Below are 16,901 nucleotides of genomic sequence, written 5' to 3'. Positions count from 1 at the left end.
GCGCCAACTGAAAACTAATACTCACTGAAATTATGTTTTATAATTTTACTTTGAATAGACAGCCTTTTCGTCAGGATGAAGTGAGAGAAAAATTTAATAATAAAATAAAATTTGAAGGAAACGTCACCCCCACTAGCGCCAACCGGCAACTAGAAGTTAAATATTTTGTAAAAATTCTTGAGCCACCTCTCTGTTGACGCTCCTATTACGCATAGATTTCAATACTGACACTCTGTGATGTTCTGCAAGTTCCAAGACTTTTTATTAGTGAACTTTTAAAAATATTTTTCAAGCCCTTTTTACTTTTTTTAATTTTTCGTCTTTTGTACTTGGTTGTTGTATAACAAATACCTTCACTAGTTATCATCATCATCATCATCATCATCATTTAAGACTGATTATGCCTTTCAGCGTTCAGTCTGGAGCATAGTGCCCCTTATAAAATTCCTCCATGATCCCCTATTCAGTGCTAACATTGGTGCCTCTTCTGATGTTAAGCCTATTACTTCAAAATCGCTCTTAACCGAATCCAGGTACCTTCTCCTTGGTCTACCCCGACTCCTCCTGCCATCTACTGCTGAACCCATGAGTCTCTTGGGTAACCTTGCTTCTCCAGTGCGTGTAACATGACCCCACCATCTAAGCCTGTTCGACCTGACTGCTACATCTATAGAGTTCATTCCCAGTTTTTCTTTGATTTCCTCATTGTGCACACCCTCCTGCCATTGTTCCCATCTACTAGTACCTGCAATCATCCTAGCTATTTTCATATCCGTAACCTCAAACTTATTGATAAGGTAACCTGAATCCACCCAGCTTTCGCTCCCATATGTTGTCATCCTGTGAGAATATGAATCCTAAGTACTTGAAATCGTCCACCTGTTCTAACTTTGTTCCTCCTATTTGGCACTCAATCATTTTATATCTCTTTCCCACTGACATTTGTTTTGGAGATGCTAATCTTCATACCATAGTCCTTACATTTCTGATATAGCTCTGAAATATTACTTTGCCAACTTTCAATAGAATCTGCCATCACAACTAAGTCATCTGCATCTGCGAGACTGCTTATTTTGTGTTCTCCTATCTTAATCTCACCCAGCCAGTCTATTGTTTTCAACATATGATCCATAAATAATATGAACAACAGTGGAGATAGGTTGCAGCCTTGTCTTACCCCTGAAACTACTCTGAACCATGAACTCAATTTACCGTCAACTCTAACTGCTGCCTGACTATCCATGTAAAGACCTTTAATTGCTTGCAAAAGTTTTCCTCCTATTCCATAATCTCGCAGAACAGACTATAACTTCCTCCTAGGAACCCGGTCACATGCCTTTTCTAGATCTATAAAACATAGATACAATTCCCTGTTCCACTCGTAACACTTCTCCATTATTTTCCGTAAGCTAAAGATCTGGTACTGACAACCTCTAAGAGGCCTAAAGCCACACTGATTTTCATCCAATTTGTCCTCAACTAATACTCGCACTTTCCTTTCAAAAATGCCTGAGAAGATTTTACCCACAACGCTGATCAAAGAGATACCTCTGTAGTTGTTACAAACTTTTCTGTTTCCATATTTAAAGATTGGTGTGATACTGCTTTCGTCCAGTCTGATGGAACCTGTCCCGACTCCCACGCCATTTCAATTATCCTGTGTAGCCATTTAAGACCTGACATTCCACTGTATTTGATGAGTTCCGACTTAATTTCATTAACCCCAGCCGCTTTACTGCACTGCAATCTATTGACCATTTTCTCCACTTCCTCAAATGTGATACTATTTCCATCATCATTCCTATCTCATTCTACCTCGAAATCTGAAACATTACTGATCGTATTATCACCTACATTGGGCAACTCTTCAAAATATTCCCACCATCTGCCCAAGGCATCCACAGGATTCACGAGCAGTTTTCCTGACCTGTCCAAAATACTTGCCATTTCCTTCTTACCTCACTTTCGAAGACTGTTAATTACACTCCAGAATGGTTTTCCAGCAGCTTGACCCAAGGTATCCAACCTGTTTCCAAAGTCTTCCCAAGATTTCTTCTTGGATGCTGTAATTATCTGTTTGGCTTTGTTTCTTTCTTCAACATAACTTTCTCTGTCTACCTGAGTTCTAGTATGTATCCATTTTTGATATGCCTTCTTTTTCCTTTTACAGGCTGCCTTGACTGTGTCATTCCACCAAGCTGTTTGCTTCATCCTACCTTTACACACTACTGTTCCAAGACATTCTTTGGCCACTTCTAGTACTGCGTCCCTGTACCTTGTCCATTCCTTTTCCAATGACTGCAATTGACTACATTCAACTAACTGGTACCTTTCTGAGATCACTGTTATGTACTTGTGGCTGATTTCCTTATCCTGAAGTTTCTCCACTCTTATCCTCCTACACATGGACCTGACCTCCTGCACTTTCGGCCTCACAATACCAATTTCAGTGCAGATTAAATAGTGATCAGTGTCACCAAAGAATCCCCTGAATACACGTGTGTCCCTCACAGCCTACCTGAATCCCTGATCTGTTATTATATAGTCAATGATAGATCTGGTTCCCCTGACTTCCCAAGTATACCGGTGAATGTTCTTATGTTTAAAAAAGGAGTTTGTGATTATGAAGCCCATACTCGCACAGAAATCCAAGAGCTGTTTCCCGTTCCTGTTGGCCTCCATATCGTCTCCAAATTTACCCATAACCTTTTCATACCCTTCTGTTCGATTTCCTATTCTAACATTAAAATCACCCATGAGCAGAACACTGTCCTTGTCCTTTAACAACTACATCACTGAGTGCGTCATAAAAACTATCCATCTTATCTTGATCTGTCTCTTCACAATGCGAATATACTGACACAATCCTAATTTTCTTGCTAGACACTGTCAGATCTATCCACATCAGTCGTTCGTTTACATACCTTATTGCAATTACACTGGGTTCCATTTCTTTCCTGATGAAAAGCCCTACACCCCATTGTGCTATTCCTGCTTTGACTCCTGACAGGTAGACCTTGTATTCTCCCACTTCCTCTTCTTTCTCACCCCTTACCCGAATGTCACTAACAGCTAAAACGTCCAACCCCATCTTACTTGCAGCCTCTGCCAGCTCTACCTTCTTCCCAGAGTAGCCCCCATTGATATTAATAGCTCCCCATCTCGTTACCATTCGTGTGCTGAGTCGTATCTTAGGAGTCCCTGGTTTGTCAATTAGAGATGGGACTCCGTCACCTCCAAAGGTCCGAGGCATTTTGCTCTGATTGTTGCCAGCATCATATTTATAGTACCAGGGAAGCAGGTTGCTAGCCTTACTTGCCCCGGGTCCCATTGAGTTTTACCCCTAACGGTTGAGGGGCTAACCGATGGATTTGGTAGTCTTTGCCGTCTGAGCACAAAGGTGGCCACGACTTGGAATATGTCCGAGATGCCCAGCCTTATTCCAAAGTAACTGGTATCCCGACTGTCAGGACCACTTACTTGGCCACTCATTCGTTGCCCGTGGTTCATGAACTAGGACATGATACCAGGAACCCAAACCATGAACCACCTGTAACTAGTTATATTCACCTAATTGCAGAGATCTTATGACTGGTATAGCCGAAACTGCAAAATAATTAAAGAAACTTTTAACAGTGACACAGGCTGTGTTATTCACAAAATAATATGAAGGTGCCACATACATAAAGCTTGTAAGTAGGCTGTTTAGGTTTTTATATTGGTAACGCCACGTAGCGCTCTGTATGAAAATCACTGGCTGTGCTGTGTGCAGTCTGTTGCTGGTTTGCATTATTGGAATTTGCTATTGTAGTGTTGGGCAGCTGGATGTTAACAGTGCATAGCGTTGCGCAGTTGGAGGTGAGCCGCCAGCAATGGTGGATGTGGGGAGAGAAATGGCGGAGTTTTCAAATTTGTAAGAATGGATGCCATGAACTGCTATATATATTATGACTATTAAGGTAAATACATTGTTTGTTCTCTATTAACATCTTTCATTTGATAACTATGCCTATCAGTAGTTAGTGCCTTCCGTAGTTTGAATCTTTTATTTAGCTGGCAGTAGTGGCGCTCGCTGTATTTCAGTAGTTCGAGTAACGAAGATTTTTGTGAGGTAAGTGATTTGTGAAACGTATAGGTTAATTTAGTCAGGGCCATTCTCTTGTAGGGATTACTGAAAGTCAGACTGCGTTGCGCGAAAAAAATATTGTGTGTCAGTATAAGCACAGTCTTGTATAATTGTTCAAAGGGGACGTTTCATATGTCGACCCTTAGCCGAGGATACCTCACTGGAATCTTCTGATTTTTTCTTGTAGTTTGTGTAATTAGTGCAGCCTTTGTTTATTGTTAGCACGTAATTTTAGAGAGAATTTCCTTTGTAGTTGTGGTTTTTCATTCTTGTAGAGTAAAACAGTTGTGGCATGCCTGTAGATTTGCACCAAGTATTTCGCAGCTGCGCTTGCAATTAACGTGATATTATTTTCAGTGCTATGTTAATATGTTTTCTTATTTTGCTCTTCAAATTGTGGTTTTCTGTGTTGTGGTCTGAAATATTGTGACAATAATGGCGTGTGAAAAACGTAATACTAGGCTCCAAAGTAAACTGAGAAATGACAGTGAGGACGAAAGCAGTGTGTTAGCGCCGCCGAGTAATGAATTAACTAATGTTCAAAGTAGTAATTTGGTAATTGTGCATAGGGAAATGGAGCGGGCTGCAAGTAATGGTGTAGGCAGTGAAACAATTAGTGAACAGGGAAGCATTATCGATCGATCGGTCGGCAACAGCTCGCCTCAGGAATCGTAAATGAGAGGACACAATCTTGCAGATACTGTAGATTCAGGTTTTGCGTCCTCACCGTTTTCTCAAATAAGTCAAGACACGTTTTCTGCTTGTCAAAATGTGAATGTTGCCGGTGCAAATGCACTGCCGAAAGGCATAGAGGAATAGATTCCAGACACTAATACATTATTAATGCAATTAATGCAACAAATGAAACAATTTCATAGACAAACACAGCAACAGTTAGACACAATGGAACAAAATCAGAGACAAACACAGCAAAAGTTTCAAAAGTTAGACACAATGGAACAAAAGCTTCAAAAGTTAGACTCAGTGGAACATACGCTTGAACAAACACGTGAAGATTTAACTATTGAGTTACATAAAATCGAATCGAAATGTCAAAAAGTCTGTAATGACGTAATCACACAAATTTGTGAGCATTTCCAACCTATTTTTTCGCGGCATGAAAATACATTACAGAACCACGAATTAGCCATAAAAGAACTGCAAACTACTGTTCATGAAAATCATGAGACCTTGCAAGCTAAAATTGACTCAGTTGCATCTACCGATTCGGTTACGCAACTTGCAAAAACTCAGGAAAACTTAAAGGACACAGTAGATACGATTTCAACACAAATTGACACTCTGAAATTTGGTTCAGAAAAGCACGCTGAGGAAATAAGTACACTATCGGAGAAAGTAGCCGAACTTTGGGATCAGTTCACTAACTTATCTGCAAAGGTAGATGGTGATCTGAATGACACAAGACCTGTAGCCATCACTGACACAGAAGAGTATAAACAAATTAAGAAATTCAAACAAAGTCAGAATCAAATTAATACGCAACACCAAAGAGAAATCCTGTAAGTACAAGATCAGTTGGCACAAGTAATACAAAAATTACATATTTCAAAGGACACTCGCGCTCCAACACGGGAAGAGGGACTTATAAATACGGAAAAGCCACAAAATAATAACACAGGGCATTTCGGAAATTATGAAAGAAATAGGCAAGGTGCACCGAATTTTGAGATGGAACCGCCGACACGACGTAACAATGACCGATATGCTACTCGCCGACATGATGATTTTGACTCTAAGCTGTTCATTACTACACGTAAATTCAAAACATTTAAGAATTCTGGCAACGACATTCATCCACAAGCGTGGCTTCATCAATTCTCTCATTGTTTTCCTCCCAACTGGTCATTAGAGCACAGACTAGAATTTATGTGTGGCTACTTAGAGAATGAACCAGCTGTGAGAATGCGATCGGTCATTCACCATTGTCACAGTGAAGGAGAATTTTATCATGCCTTCCTCTCAGCATATTGGTCTCATGCTACACAAGACCGAGTAAAACATAGCATCCCAATGATGAAACATTTCTAACAATCTGAATTTTCCAGTCTTGTGAAATATTTTGAAGACATGTTTCACAAGAATCAGTACCTGTCAAACCCTTACAGCCCCTCAGAACTCATCCGCATTTGCTTAATCAAATTGCCTGAACGTTTACGACATATTATTTTGGCAGGACGTCGCAAAGACGACATTGAAGCATTTCAGGGACTGTTACAAGAATTGGAAATTGACACTGACAATCGTAGAACGTGAAAACAGGAGCACAACAATTACAGGTAACATCCGTCACAATTCTGCGGTGACAGAAATAATAAATGGACACAACACGGCTATTCTTACAACGTAAATCGTGACCAAAACAGACACCACCTGTATGACAACCGTTGGCACAGTAGTAATAATTACAGAGAAAGATCGCAATTCCATAGTAATGAATGTGACAGAGACAACCATAGAAACAGACAAAATGGGAACCAAAACAGTATCAAGGGAGACAGAATAACTTCAGACACAACGGTCCTCCGCGCAATTACGACTCAGGGAGAAGTGCTCCACCACGTGACCGACAAGAAATTAATTACAGAAATTACGGACATGACGACAGACGATATACTCATAACGACAGACCTGAATTTCATCAGAACTGTCGGTATTCGAACAGGGTTGGGCCCTCTCGACAAGGTGAATTTGTAGAAGTTAGGTCTCCTAATCCATAAACGACGCGCACCAACACAGAGACAGACAATGACTCGCACTGCAGGCAGCCGCGTGCGCCGGCTGGCTCAGAGATAAATAACATAGACGCTAACATTGAGAAAAATTCCAGTGTTCTTTACCGAAGTGTACCGCATGATAATTGCTTTGAAGATGAAACTCTGCGTACTAGGAAGAGTAAAGGATTGCACCACATTTCACATGTAAAACCATTCATTGAGAGATAATCTGTTTTTTTTTAACATAGTCTTTGCCATAGAACTTTTCACTTCACATTTCTAGTATGCTTTGTCAGACTTAAGAAACTGTTACCATGCAACAATGTTTGAAGTTAAATATCCAGTCAAGAACCAAGAGAACATTTAAACAGAAATTACGAATGCATTGTTATAGTGAACAGACGACACAGTGTTGTTATTTGTACATTCTTGCTTGTTAGTTGCACGATTACGTAACGACTATCAGGCTTACATACTTAGAACTTATACTGCTAATGAGATTTTAATGCAACGTTTTGGTTTACTTGAAAAGAAACTCTTTATTTGAAGTACATTCGGTGAGATTAAAGATGACTTAGCATTTGGCTTCTTTGATAGCTACACGATTATATCACGATGCTGCTAATATGTGACACAATTTACATTGTTGCTTTTGCGGTGTATCTGTTTTATATTTGTACAGTTTTTCTGTATTATTCTGGAAAGTAAAACATGTTTCAGTAGTAACTTTTGTGGTATAGCTACAATGAGACAGCCTTTTTCGTAGCACAACAATACGTTACATTATAGTACTTTCTCGATCACGGTAAGATACATAATAACTACGATATCTATAAGCAAAGCATTTCACTTTCGTTTATGATGAGGTAAGTACATTGATTTCAGCAGAACTTTGCTTACAGAGGACGATAACTACGACACTTCCACAGATATTATCTTAGAACAATACGCACAGTTTAACGCTACAGGACACGCACTTGAATGATTAATTTTGTACTTAAAACATTTGTTTTTAAAGATTTTTGAATTACAAAGATACAAAGGTTTTCTGTGATACATTTCATTCCATTGCTGTAATCTGTAACACCTGAGGGTATAATTACATTAATCCTCAGGGGGGTACACGCTTACTTTCTGTACCATGTGTTTGGCAAGCACAAGGAGCCCTAGCTAATATGGTATTTGCTTATACAACTTTACACATCGGTACCATATTTCTCTAACACATAAATTACACAGCTATCTGATCATTTAACTGAGAGATAAACATTTTTTTAACTACATCAGTGACACATGTTTACACAATTACACAATTGGATAACTTCACACTTATGAAATTGTATTTTGTCTGTACTTTGTGAACTGTTCATATTTTTTCGGAAACCATTGTGATACTATGAGAGCTTTGAATGATGCATTCGGTAAGGGATCATGATTTTTGAAGTACGTTTGAGGTAGATGGCTTTATTGAAGGTCTTGAAATTATTGAAAGAAGCTGCGACGATTCTGAGACGTGATTGATCTGTTATGATGTTATTATTACGATGACGATGTGTATTATGCTGTTGAGGTATGTTTATGATCAATAAGATGATGCTATATGGGGAATTTGATTATGCTACATATTTATTATGATGAAATATTGAAGAAGTGTTGACGAATATGTATATGTGTAATAAGGTAAGGAGTAATGAGTGGTGGTTAGGGACTCTGATTTGTGAAAAAGGATGTTGGAAACCAAGAATCGTACTTTAAGAGTTATGAAATGTGTGTAAATGCATGAGTGTATCACAATGCCGGCGAAAATTTTTTGGACACTGTTATATTTATAGGATTTTGTTTCCACAGATTTGCAACGCCAATTCTCGACCTGTGAAATTTGTATATGAGACTGTCACTGTAGTGCCAACTGGTGTCGTAAATATTTCGGTAAGAAAGTTAAGTGACCACCTTCACGTAATGCATCATGGGCACCCAGCTGCGTGACAATCGCCTGGAAAAAAGCCGTTAGTGTGTGCCTTTCAGAGGCACAGGTGGAGAAAAAAAAAGGAGGCCATTATCATCGCAATTGACATTGCTTTGTAGAAAGCATCGCAAATACGACACGCTCAAACTTGAAAACATATGATTACACTGTGGAGCTCTTCATTTATGATATTTACTAAAATGCCTAATGAAATGATGAGAAACATTTTACATCTATTGTCTCTCTAGTTGAGAGAGTGCTCATTTTGTTTAATATCTGGTCTCCAGCTGTGTTGCAGCATTGGTTTTATAAAACAAAATTAAGTGCATTTGCTAATGTGAACACTTAGATTTAACAAGCAATATATTGACTTCAAATACAAGATGAAAGCTTTAAAGCTTCTTAGACATATTCCAAACTACAATTCGAAGATTTAGATTTACATGCAGAAACAAACATCGTCTGTGCAACATCTTATTCAGATATCTTCAAAAGTTAAACTTTACATTTCAGGACCGAGTTCACATGTGACTTTACAATAACACGGTGGGAAAGAAAGTAATATGTGGTGCAAAAGCCAACATCCATGAAGTCTGGCCTACCCGGTTCCTCATGCACTGTAATATCTCCACAACAGCATGGATCTGCTCCAGACAAAGACAGAATCCTTCAGAACATCCGAACACGACACAAAGTGCCTCTTCGACTTTACCATACGAAGTCCTAACAGCAAGTGACCAAGAAATATGGCCTGCTAATTTCGAACTACAAGAACCGCATGTCCCAACACCCGTGAACGAATACTATTGGTCCAGAGAAAACCTACTGACCAAAGACTTAAGTGTGTCACAGTAATCAGGCAAAGAGGTTGATCAAGACCGTGTATCGATAAATCGGAACTGGATACAGCAAGTCCTCAAACCGTGAAGCACGAAAAGACAAAATACACTTTAACGGAGTGAAAGAGCTGAGAAAACATGTTCCTTACAGCCTGTAAGGGAACAGTTCTGTGTTTTGTCATGCACTGTACTGTACACTCACAGATCAGACTTAACACACTTTAGTGAAAGTGTACGTGTCTCGTCTGACTGTTGTGGAGTTATTCTGTGTTCTGTGTCAGATGTTTTAGTGATTGCACATTGCAGGCCTTTCCATTATTGTGAAGTTATTTTCACAAAATGAAGGCAATTTGAGTAACAAACCAAATAATACATGTTTTTCATCATTATTCCGTAACGATCAACACGCGAATATGGGTCCCATATATAAAAAATCAGAAAAAAATTCTTGAGCAACATCCGAAACTTTATCGGCGAATTTCCGGTTCACTATGAACATTACGGTGATGTGACTTTGCTAATCAAGGTAAACCTGTTTTAGAATGTATTGCTGTGTGAGGCAAAAAGAAAGTAATATACTGAAAGCATTGGATACAGTAACTTTGAGTAATGGACATGTAAGATGCATGTCGTTAGCGTAGCGTGTTTCCCTCACGTATTCGGAGGCGGTTGCTGCGAAAAGTTAGAAAAATGGGATCCACGATGTAGGATGATGGAAGCTTGGCTCGCTCGTCAGAGCACGAAACGGGTTGTGCAGCCTGAACTTTGTTCAAGTGCTAAAAGGCCATTATTGTTGTGCATATACATGTGGGCTCCGTAATAGGCCAAAAGATACGTACATTGCAGTGACTAGTGCGAGCTGTAATCATAAATCCCCGAGCATCTGCCGCGATTCGTTTGCTGTACGAGCAAGATTGTAATTATGCTCACGAATTGGCAATCAGCGGATCTGAGTGGTTAATTTGTAAAAGTGAATTAGATATATGTATGAGAATAACGTGTAAGCGCTACACCCTTGAAAAAGAACTGTTTCTGAGTATGTTTCAATTTCACTGGAACTGTGTTACCTAAGTTAGTACAAGAGGGTACATTCATTCCTTTCGTGTCCAACTTTTTACCATCGGAATAGATGAAACTATTCCCAGACAAAGTTCTCGACCACAAAATAGCGGGATAATATCAAATACAGGTAGCTGTGCTAACTGGAAGGAGGTACGCAACATTGTTACTGTGTCAAGTGCGTTCTAAATCTTCTATTGCACTATAGTTTCAATGCAGGCTAAAACGTTAACACTAAGCCCACATCTTGTCTTGGTGACAACTGGAGCTACGATGTTTCCGGTTCGGGGCGAGACGTTCTCTCCTTGGATACACGCTGACGAGATTTCTGGTGGTTATTTTGTAAACAAGCAACTCTGCAAGGAAAGTGATGATAGACAGCACCAGCCCTAATATGAGCAGCGCGAACTCGCCCTGGACGTGTCCCAGCCGCAGTTTCGTTGGGCCGTCTCCAGCGTGCGACGAGGACGACGAGATGGCCGTCTGCACCGCCAGCTGCACGCGGGCGGCCATCCACTGGCGAGACACCTGCGAAAACAAAGAGGAGTTGGAGCTCATGGTGCCCTTAACGTCGAGGCAGTTAATGAACGAGCACTAGGGACTGGTACATGGATAAGGTAACAATGAGCTGATGGGAAATTCAAGAACGTATTCGACGGATTCATCTGCATGGATCAGGGAAAGCTCATGACACTTTACCTGTAACTACTAGCTAGTGAAGTGAACCACACTTCTTTTAAACGCATGTCTTGTACCTCGTCTCCTACCTTCCAAACTTAACCGAAGCTCCCCTGCGAACCTTGCAGAACTAGCACTCCTGAAAGAAAGGAAACATCCCCAAGGCTGTGGCTAAGCCATGTCTCCGCAATATCCTTTCTTTCAGGAGTGCTAGTTCTGCAAGGTTCGCAGGAGAGCTTCTGTTAAGTCTGGAAGGTAGGAGTCGAGGTACTGGCAGAAGTGAAGCTGTGAGGACGGGGTGTGAGTCGTGCTTGGGTAGCTCAGTTGATAGAGCACTTGTCCGCGAAAGGCAAAGGTCCCGAGTTTGAGTCTCGGTCCGGCACACAGTTTTAATCTGCCAGGAAGTTTCATATCAGCGCACACTCAGCTGCAGAGTGAAAATCTCATTCTGGCAAGTCTTGTATTACCATCACTGCGCCATACCGATCATAAAGACCGCGAACACATTAGGGAAAGCTGAACAGTTGGAGTTTGGGAAGTAATATTTTCTGCACTTATAACGTATTCTCCAGACAAGAGATTATTAGACCAAATAATCAATTTCAGACTAGTTCAGTTATTGTTGCATCACATAAATTGGAACATACACTTTGGGTATTTGTTTTTATAGAAATAGGGAAATCAAATTGGGTTCCGAAGAAATTTAGCATAAAACACAGTGACCGATACACAGCCGGGAAAGATCAATATGTCTTGGGTATTAATAACCGCTTCAACTGTATTTTGGTCCTTTATTAATGCATCACTACCAGTTTCATGGCGTTAAAGCCACATCTTCAGGTGACATTAAAACGTTAAAGTGGAAAATCTCGGAATCCTTTTCCCCAACATTTATTGACCGTCAGTACAAAACATCACTAAAATACTGTATGTCATGGATTAAAAACTATCAAATTCCAATATAATGGATGGGTCCAAAACAAATCGTAGCACAGCGATCACTTTTCCGACCTATGCGGAACCGCATACAGGGCACGTGGCCGCTTGCTCTGTCGTACTGACGGCAGTTTTTAATGCATGACATACCGTCTTTTAGCGGTGTTTTGTACTGACAGACAAAGAATGTTGTGCTAAAAGATTCAGAGCTTTTTCGCTCTAATGTTTTAATTGTATGTCACCTGTAGATGTGGCTTTAATGCCATGAAACCGGTGAGGTACAGTAATAAAGGACCAAAATACACCTGAAGCGGTTATTAACACCGAAGATGAATACTCATAGCTGTGGTTGCCCCAACTACAAGATTGTCTGCAGATCAGTTGGTGTTTAAGAATGAGATACAGGGAGCGAAAAGTATTATTTAACGTGTACAGAAACCAGACTCCAGTTATACGTGTTGAAGGACATGACAAACGAACAATAGTTGACAAGGGAGTAAGACATGGTTGAAAGCTTCCACCAATGTACATTAAGCAACCAGTAAAGGAAACAAAGAAGAAATTTAGAAACAGAATTAAAGTTAGAATAAACAAAATCTTTGATGTTTCCCGATAAAATTACAATTCTGTCAGAGAGGGCAAAGGACTTCAAGGATCAAGTGAACGGAATGAATAATCTTTTGAAAAGAGGCTATGAGATAAAAACCAACGAAAGTAAACAAAGGTAATGGTGATGCTGTGGGAACTTAATTAATTAATAAGACAATAAAACAGTAGATATATTTTACTATTGGGGCATATAACCAGAAAAGCGTTTCTCAAAAGGAAAAACATTGTTAACATCGAATTTGAATTTAAAAGTTAGGAAGCCTTTTCTGCGTGTGGTTGTCTGGAGTCTAGCCTTATACGGAACTGGACGTCAAACACATCAGACGAGAGGATAAACATTAGCTTTAGAAAAGTGTTGCAACAGCAGAATGCTGTAGATTGTATGGGTACATCGTAAAACTAATTAAGAAGTGCTAAATCGAATTTGGGAGAAAATGAATTCGTACACATTCCGACAAAAAGTGGCGATCTGTTGACGGGTAACTTTCTAAAACATAAAGAACTTGCCAATTTGGTTATGACGTGGAAGGTCGAGGAACAAAATTGTAGAGAGAAAGACCAGTGCTTGAGTACAGTGAGCAGGTTTAGATGGATGCGGGTTGCAGAACTTGTGGAGAGATGCATAGACTTCCACAGGATAGACGTGCTTGGAGAGCTGCATTAAACCAGTCTTCTGACTGAACACCACCACCACCACAACAACAACAACAACAGCTACAGCTTTTTTATAAGATAACACTCGTTAATCGACATTTTGTCGACAAATTTTCGGAACTGCTGTTTCATAATTCACAATTTTATCTGATGAGTCGTTGTATGAAATTTGTCCAGCGGAGATCTGTTGTGGAAATTGACAGTGTACAGAGTGATTTTATATGTGTTTCCCTTAGTCTAGTTATTTTCTGTACCAACTGTAGCTACTAAATGGTTTACCGTCATTGATGCATCGTGGTCATGCGAACGCAGTACACATAAACGTGTAAGACACCACCGATGGCGGCGCCAAGCAGGTGAAAAGTACTCGATGGTTTATTTTAGTGGACTGTTACAGCTGTAAGAGTGTCTTTTTTTACCTTCCTATAAATTTATTACGTGTAACAACTTGCAGGGTATCAGCCTGCTTTTCGTGTGAGAATGGTCTGGGAGGTAAAGCGCTTTCTCGCGTAGGTGCAATGCTGTGATATTGTTGTTGCCAGTCTGATCGTTCCTTGTGTACACGAGGCTGAATATCTTTTCTTACCATAATCCTCCGTGCGCGCACAGAAATACAGATTCATTGAAAGTCCCATCCGATCAAGTTCCCGGCTCGAGGAAGAGGCAGATAGATGAGTTAACCTTGATGAAGTTCACTGCAGACCTGCCCAATGTGGAATGCATGCGGTCGGTCTCTGTATACTTGAGGGTACGGGTTACAGTTCCGAAGTTTCAACTCTCTTCTCCTGTGTGGGTGGAGAAGAAAAGATATCATTGTAAGAGACTAGTAAGATGAAGACGTTATAAGGTTTACGATTTTGCCTGGGTTTGTCCTCTGATTGATGGACAAGTAATAAATCTCTGTTGGTTCTCTCGCTGTCGCCTTGGACGAATTTCACATGTATAGAAAGCAGTGTGTTAATATCGAGTACAATGTGGCATCCATGTCGTTATTTAACAAGGAAAATCGCCAAACAGCCGTGCAGTTAAAGAAGTTACTTCATTTTATTTTCAGAATATGCCACCTTCACGCCCCATATGCACCTCTTGTGTAAACTTTCAAATGCATCGATGTTTTCATTTTGGAGCAATCAACTTATGGATGTCGTGAATTCCTATTTCAAGTGGTCCCTCCGAAGACCTGGCATCAGCTGAACCCGCTTACAGTCAGTAAGTTTACAAATAAGATATTTCCTCTGTAGAAATAGTCATTTACATTAATGGATTCTCTTGAAACTTTAACCCACAACTAAATTTGATGAATGTATCGCAAGCAAGCAGCAATGTTAGCTTTTGTGTACTTCATCTATGAAGTATATGGAGTTCTCAAGCAGAAGACATGATCGATTACTTTTATGGTTTCGTACTGTGCTCTTTTCTGTGCAAGAGTAACGTCAAGTAGTGGGTAGTGTACACAGTGTTATATTTATGAGGAGGAGGAGCAGGAGATTAGTGTTTAACGTCCCGTCGACAACGAGACCAATAGAGACGGAGGAGAAGCTCCGATTAGGGAAGGATGGAGAAGGAAATCGACGTGCCCTTTCAAAGGAACCATCCCAGCATTTGGGATATTTATGAGGAGGAGGAGCAGGAGATTAGTGTTTAACGTCCCGTCGACAACGAGACCAATAGAGACGGAGGAGAAGCTCCGATTAGGGAAGGATGGAGAAGGAAATCGACGTGCCCTTTCAAAGGAACCATCCCAGCATTTGGCTGAAGTGATTTAGGGCAGTCAGGATGGGCTGACGCGGGTTTGAGCCGTCGTCCTCCAGAATGCGAGTCCAGTGTGCTATTGCAACACTTTTAAAAAGCTACTGTTATCCTCTCTGTTTGTCGTCCAGGTTTCAGTTTTGTATAAGGCTGCACTGCAGACAACCACACGCAGAAAAGGCTTCCTAACACTTAAAGTCAAATTAGATGTTAACAATTTTTTCCTTTTGAGAAACTCTTTTATGGTTATTGCCAGTCTGCGCCACCTCGCTGTCCTTGTATTTATGAATGTTATTGTTATTTTCATATTCGAGGATGGACACAGGCATTATCACTATATCTCGTCTGTGTGGAATGGAAACTGTATGTCCGGAATAGGCCTAGAAAATTATTCAGTATGCCTTCAATGAATGGAATATAGTAGTTAATTTACAAGTGATTTCAACTCCGAAAGCAACACTTATCCAATTTTTTGATGAACTCAAGCGATTGAGAATTCAGTCTTCTAGCAGATATACGCAAAAAGATGCCGAGGAAAACGGTCACAGAAAGAGGAACGCGACCTCTTCATGACGGCAAAGTAGCAATATCTTTAATAATGAGAAATTTTTAAAAAAGACTTTCACTCACTATTTTACACCCATAGGGTAAAATTTCCAAAAATGCTAAAACATGTATTTCTTTATTTACTACCGAGAAACCAAACACCAATTTTCGTAGGTCTAGCTTCAAAATTGCCTTAATAGCGACACTTTTCAAACAAACCCTTCATCCCCTGTTTCACCCTTAAGGGTTGGAATTTCGAAAAATTCCTTCTTAAACGTCGCTTAAAATATAAGGTCCACATCTTGGCCAAATTTCAAGTTTCTCTCCTTAGCGGTTTGGGCTGGGTTCAAAAAAACGGTTCAAATGGCTCTAAGCACTATGGGACTCAACTGCTGAGGTCATTAGTCCCCTAGAACTTAGAACTAGTTAAACCTAACTAACCTAAGGACATCACAAACATCCATGTCCGAGGCAGGATTCGAACCAGCGACCGTAGCGGTCTTGCGGTTCCAGACTGCAGCGCCTTTAACCGCACGGCCACTTAGCCGGCTTTGGGTTGGGGTAATGAGTCAGTTAGTTAGTCAGCCAGTCAGTCAGGCCATTGCGTTCTATGAATACAGTTTAGCTATGAAAGTATGTGCTTATATGTAGTTACCAAGTTTAAAATTAATTAATTATAATTTATAAATTTTGATGCAAAAATTATTTTTGTTGCCAGGAAAATACCTTCTCAGTAGGAAAAAAACCTGTGCTATGCGGTAAGCAAAATGAACAACACAAAACACAGGATAGTTCGTCAAACCTCAGACGAAAATGCACTGTGATGTGGTTGCCGTTGCTGCGGGACCTGCTCAGGATAATATGTCGGTGCCGTTCTTCCATTCGTTACACCTGCACTAGCTTCATACCGGCCAAATATCCATCAATAAACCCACGCAAACTGCTGAGTAAACCAATGTGTATTGTTTACAAAAAGAATAAGCAGCTGGTGACGACAGAATGCA

General features: G+C 40.2%; 1 protein-coding gene across 1 annotated transcript in view; it reads right to left on the bottom strand.

The window, feature by feature from the left end:
* Positions 1–10,959: 10,959 nt before the first annotated feature.
* The window catches only part of LOC126234885 (uncharacterized), a 115,603-nt gene continuing 109,661 nt past the window's right edge, over positions 10,960–16,901 (bottom strand). Inside the window, exon 7 of the mRNA XM_049943624.1 lies at positions 10,960–11,253. Within this exon, the coding sequence (XP_049799581.1) occupies positions 10,960–11,253 (294 nt within the window). The remainder of the gene's footprint in view (positions 11,254–16,901) is intronic.

Source organism: Schistocerca nitens, chromosome 2 (assembly GCF_023898315.1).
Source record: "Schistocerca nitens isolate TAMUIC-IGC-003100 chromosome 2, iqSchNite1.1, whole genome shotgun sequence".
Taxonomy (NCBI): Eukaryota; Metazoa; Arthropoda; class Insecta; order Orthoptera; family Acrididae; genus Schistocerca; species Schistocerca nitens.
This window is presented reverse-complemented; position numbering and strand designations above follow the sequence as displayed.